General features: G+C 28.6%; 1 protein-coding gene across 2 annotated transcripts in view; it reads right to left on the reverse strand.

Moving 5' to 3' along the window:
* Positions 1-5658, reverse strand: part of LOC106472257 (protein GPR107-like) — a 48229-nt gene that overhangs the window by 21574 nt on the left and 20997 nt on the right. For both annotated transcript variants that reach the window (XM_013932887.2, XM_022401576.1), the window contains exons 7-9: positions 4298-4405; positions 3641-3774; positions 2082-2157 (exon numbers count right to left, since the gene is read on the reverse strand). In XM_013932887.2, coding sequence (XP_013788341.1) covers positions 2082-2157; positions 3641-3774; positions 4298-4405 — 318 coding nt within the window. The remainder of the gene's footprint in view (positions 1-2081; positions 2158-3640; positions 3775-4297; positions 4406-5658) is intronic.

Genomic DNA, 5658 nt, shown 5'->3' on the forward strand with positions numbered 1-5658 from the left:
AAAAGTTTCTAATTTGTAAATTTTAATAATAAATAAAGAATACTGAAAAACAAGAAATAAAGTACTAACCTGGGTCTAAATAACTTTTAATTTAATTAAATAATGCACCAAAGAACACAGAATAATAACATGCAAAAAGTAGACAATGTACCATAAATATCACAATTTTTCTGGCTTTCTAACTATTTGACAAGAGCTGTTAAAAATTCAGCTATGCTCATCAATGTGCTTCCTATGGGAATAAAGTTTGAACTGGAAGCGAAACAGACAATTCTTTGTATGGAAAATAATGTAATATAATATGACATTTTATATATTAAAACTCTGGCTTTATGTTAGTTATATGTAACATAGTATTAAACGTCAGAGTGCACTATTGCCAATTACTGAAAGAGAAGATGTGACAGGTGGGCATGGTAAGAGAAGTATGATTTTCTATTTTATGGCTCTGTAACCAAATAATATTGAAAGCTACAAAAATAATGCTTTGCATGAGTGATGACATTATAATGAGTAATTTACATTAAATTTCATACTTCTTGGAAGAGTAGTAAATAAATTAGAGAAGAGAGGATACCTAGAAAGTATGTTTCACATTTCTCATACTAGGGGAAATTCAGGGTTTTTTTATATTGCCTTATAAAATTAAGAACTTAAAACCTATATAATATTAAAATTTGGATTAATAGCTATGTTTTATGCCAAGTTTACTCATATACATTGAAAATAAAGTGGTTTAATTAACTTTTGAATATAACTCTGTAAAAAGTCATGGCATGTTCACTTTAACCTACACATAGCGAGAGAGTTATAATACCATGTGCAAATATATTGATAAGACAATTTAAAGAATGCTGTAAATATAATGTCTTGTCACCTGATTCAGATGATGTCTTACTGAATAATTTCAAATGTTTGAATATATGTCTCTAGGTCTCTTATAAAATCACTCAAATTATAAAATCCGAAACTGTTTAAACAATCTTGCAAATGTTTTGATTTTGAATTATATACAAGTTGTAAAGCCATCTAATTAAAAATTTTTTTTTCTGATATAGCTATCAAAAAAAGGTAATACTTATACTGACCCTTTTTTATTAAATTGTGAATAAATTCAATTTTGAGTATGATCCTGCATAAACCATCCATGAAAAAAATAAACAAGTGAAGAAAAATGTTAGATTTACCAGCACTGTAATATGATATAGTTGTAAAATTAAGCAACTTACAATATTTGCAAGTTTAACTTGTGCCATACTATTATTGATTTTTAGATTTAATTTAGAGGATATTTTTCCATTAGAAAACATTTATATTATTATTTGAGTTAATCCCAGCTTTTTTATCACTAAATGCTTCCTTTAATACTGGTGAGTAATAACTACTTCATTTGCTAGTGGTGAGTAATAACTACTTCATTTGCTAGTGGTGAGTAATAACTACTTCATTTGCTAGTGGTGAGTAATAACTACTTTACTTGCTAGTGGTGAGTAATAACTACTTTACTTGCTAGTGGTGAGTAATAACTACTTTACTTGCTAGTGGTGAGTAATAACTACTTTACTTGCTAGTGGTGAGTAATTACTACTTTACTTGCTAGTGGTGAGTAATTACTACTTTACTTGCTAGTGGTGAGTAATTACTACTTTACTTGCTAGTGGTGAGTAATAACTACTTTACTTGCTAGTGATGAGTAATAACTACTTTACTTGCTAGTGGTGAGTAATAACTACTTTACTTGCTAGTGGTGAGTAATAACTACTTTACTTGCTAGTGGTGAGTAATAACTACTTTACTTGCTAGTGATGAGTAATAACTACTTCATTACTAGTGGTTAATAACAATCACACAAACTGATCACAGTTTCACAACATCCTGGCAGCCTCAGAATATTCCACTAGTTTTACAATATTAAACACACTTAGACCTATCCAGTAAAATACATTTATCTCAACTAAACAAATGTAATAGCAAAAGAAATAAATTGTGTTTTTACTGATTTGTCCTGACGATTGCATACATACGAGAACAAAATATCCTAAGAGCAATTCCATAATATTTGTTCATAGTCACAGACTTACCCCATGAAAAAGTAGAGAAAAGGACTTCAGAAAGACTAATAATCCCATTAAGTAATGAATTTTGAAAGCTTCATCTCTGTAAAAACAGAAAATATAATTTTACAACAATATTTTATGTATAAAATGTAAACAAGCTGTTATACACTATTAGTTCTATCATATCACATGTGGTTGGAAAATTTATGCCAAGTCAAAAAAACAACAAGAACGTAAAATATAAGGAAAACTAACTGTGAACCAGGACTCTGACAGCCGGCTGACTTAGAGTCCTCTCTATTCTTTTCCTCTAAAAACAAATAAAAAAATGTTTAAAATGCTGAAAGAAATCATAATGAGTCACTGTGCAAGCATTACAACATTTGTACGTATACAATTTCTCCGAAATGAATGATCAAGAAATTAAAGATGTGTTAAATTATATACACCCCGACACATCAGTTAGCCTTTGGGTTAAAATTACATGATCTATACTTATACCTAAATATGTAATGCTTTTGAAATATGATTTCTGCTATTACTATGCACTAAATACAAGTACATTTAATTTTACTGTACTGCTGTGTTAACTACAAAGAATGTTAGGTTTACATTTTAACTTTAGGGAAACATTATTCAACATGTTATGTATGTTTATAAGATGAATAACAATACAAATGTCATGTTCTATAAAATTAGTTGCAGCAACTTCATACAATTTAATATTCTAATAGCTTTAGAATTACGTTACTTTGATCGTACAATATAAACAAGTAGACTGAAAACTTTAATGGCTGCTTGTGTCCATAATCAAATACTTCTGCTACACATAATAAAACAAGGATGATTGTAGTTTTCTTCATTGTGTCCACTAAAACAAATTATCAATACTCCAGTAATAATAGATATTTTACTACAATTGCAACTGCACCAAACGTGTGACACATACAGTACATGCTATGCCGATGTTCCAGAAATGTTCCTATAAATCTTATTTTTATTCACACATGTAAATTATGGTAAAACATCTGTTTTGGTAAAATATTGTACTTAGGTAGGTAATTCATTCAATTGTATACATTCCAACAGATGAATAATCACAGTTGTTTTTAAGTGTTCAGCAAACATTTGTTTGCATAAATTACATAAAATCTTGCATAAAGACAGTAACTATGAGGTATAAAACTGCTACAAAGTTTTTTCACAAATTGATAAAATTGTACATTTTCAGATATTCTGATGAACGAATAATACAACTTTGGAGTATATTTAAATATTAGTATCATGTAAGTATAAAAAGTTACATATATTGATTTTTGTAATCTAAATCACTAAGCATAATACATCTGTGCTTAAATAAAACAATTCTTACATTTCAGCATTTAACAAAAATACATATGCCTAAAGAGGAAAAGATGTATTTTTGTGATTTAAAACAAAGACATACAGAAGTTTAGTACAGACACACTGAAAAAAACAGCAACCAAAACAGAAATTAGTACGATCAGCACGAACTTGACAGCTGATGAGTGACATGCTCCTAAGATCATGTTTCATGAATAATGCAAAATCAAGAGACTTACTTCTTTTTTCTAATGACATAAATCCAAAAGCAGCCAACACTAAAGAAAACTACAGATAGTCCAAAATACATATGTGGCAGGGGCATCTCTCCAGCAGATAAGTAAGTACCTTGGTTTTCTTCTTTAATGGTCATCTGTAACAATGAAAATAACTGATTCTTATTACACTTTCACATCTGTGTAAATCTATAATAATTAATACCCAACAAGCAGTGTCACACTGCACAAAAATTGTTAATAACACAATAAAATACAGAAAACACCTAAATTTTTTAATCAAGATTAAATTATTGAAATTGAAAAACATTAAGACTTGACTCTCTCTTGTTTGGTTTCAAGTTAATCTCTTTGTATTTATGTACATTCTTTAATCATTTCTATATTCCTAACTCTATCAAACTTGTACCCTAATTGATTTTCAAGCTTTAAATATGTGTTTGAATTTAATTTTGTGAAGATAGCTATCTCAAAACTAAAAAAAAAACAAATTGTACCAAACAAACATAGATAAATAATAATGGAAGCAAAAATTCTCAAAAAGAATACAATGAAAATACAGTGTTTAACATAACAATTAAAATTAATCAAACTTATACTGACAATGCTATTTACTAATAAACAAACTTTTAATATCAGCACCAATCAAGCAATACTTACAGTTAGATTAACCATAGTTTTCTCCATATGTTTTCCATAATTAGCACAGTTGTGAAAATACAAGCTATACAGTCCCTTGTGCTTATCATCTCCAATAACAACAGAAAACTGGAAATAGCAAATTTAGGTTAAGTTCAATACCAGCTTCCAATCACACACAATGACTTTAATACTGTAAGATCCATTCATTGTTTTTTGTGACTATCTATATATACTGTAATACATGCAAATACATACAAATATCAAAATATTTAATTTTGCAATACAGAAACTGCACTTTCTAGAATTGTTGTGTTCTCATTATGAAACTGCTAATTTAGAAAATCATGAGTTACATGTAATAAAAGTGGAAAGGTTAACAATAACAAGAGATAAAAGTTCCTCTATAGTGTATTTTAAAACTAATTTCACTGGGATATAAACCCTATTATTTTAACTTAATTCTGTACCTAATGATTTGAAAGCATGAAAGCTTTAGAATAAATGTTTATCCATAAACTAAGGATGCAGTTGCTAAAATATGCATTGTAAAATGATTACCTGCTGCCAGTATAATGATGCAGACATCACATTATTTACATATGTTTTAAGACATAAGTTAACAGCGAGCCATCGGACATTTTGTCAATAGTCAAAGTCTATATAATATAAGAATATGAGCATCATCATGTAATGTCTTAAAGTCTCCTTTATTTATAAACAGCATAAAGTGTAAAACTAAAGTTGGAAAGTTCTTTAACTTGGTTCATATTTTTCATCAAACTAAGCCTTTTCTGTTCATGCTTCTTTAGCATTACTTGATTCATTTTTTTCTGCTCCTGCTTTGTACATCAAATGAGAATTAATTAGTAGTAATTAGTGTGAAAACCTTTCTGCAAGGTGCATCTACAATGTTTTTAATTGTATTATCACAACATCTATATTATACTAAAGTCTCCTAAGAATTATATAACTAAAATGTCAAAACAGTTGTATGTTTATTGACCATCATCATTTGTGAAGAAAACACAAAAGCATATTAAACCACAAATTAAAACCAAATACTAAGCTAGCCCCCAAAGAAAGAAATCCACATTTCCAATGAGCACCTACACATTCATTATGTAACCAACAGACACAGACCTGTCATGTCTGCAGCAATTTAATCTCTAGCAACAGGCTTTAATTGTTCATCTTAATAAGTTTGTTGTCACAATGTTTAAACACCCAAAGATAAATTTTGAGCAGTGCTGCATTTTAGTTTTACATATTACAACTTTTTTAGAAAGATAGGTAGCACAAATGTATTACTGATAGTATAAATAGAAAATCTTCCCATCCATTCATGCATAACCTCATATATATATATATATATATATATG

Source organism: Limulus polyphemus, unplaced genomic scaffold (assembly GCF_000517525.1).
Source record: "Limulus polyphemus unplaced genomic scaffold, Limulus_polyphemus-2.1.2 Scaffold118, whole genome shotgun sequence".
NCBI lineage: Eukaryota > Metazoa > Arthropoda > Merostomata > Xiphosura > Limulidae > Limulus > Limulus polyphemus.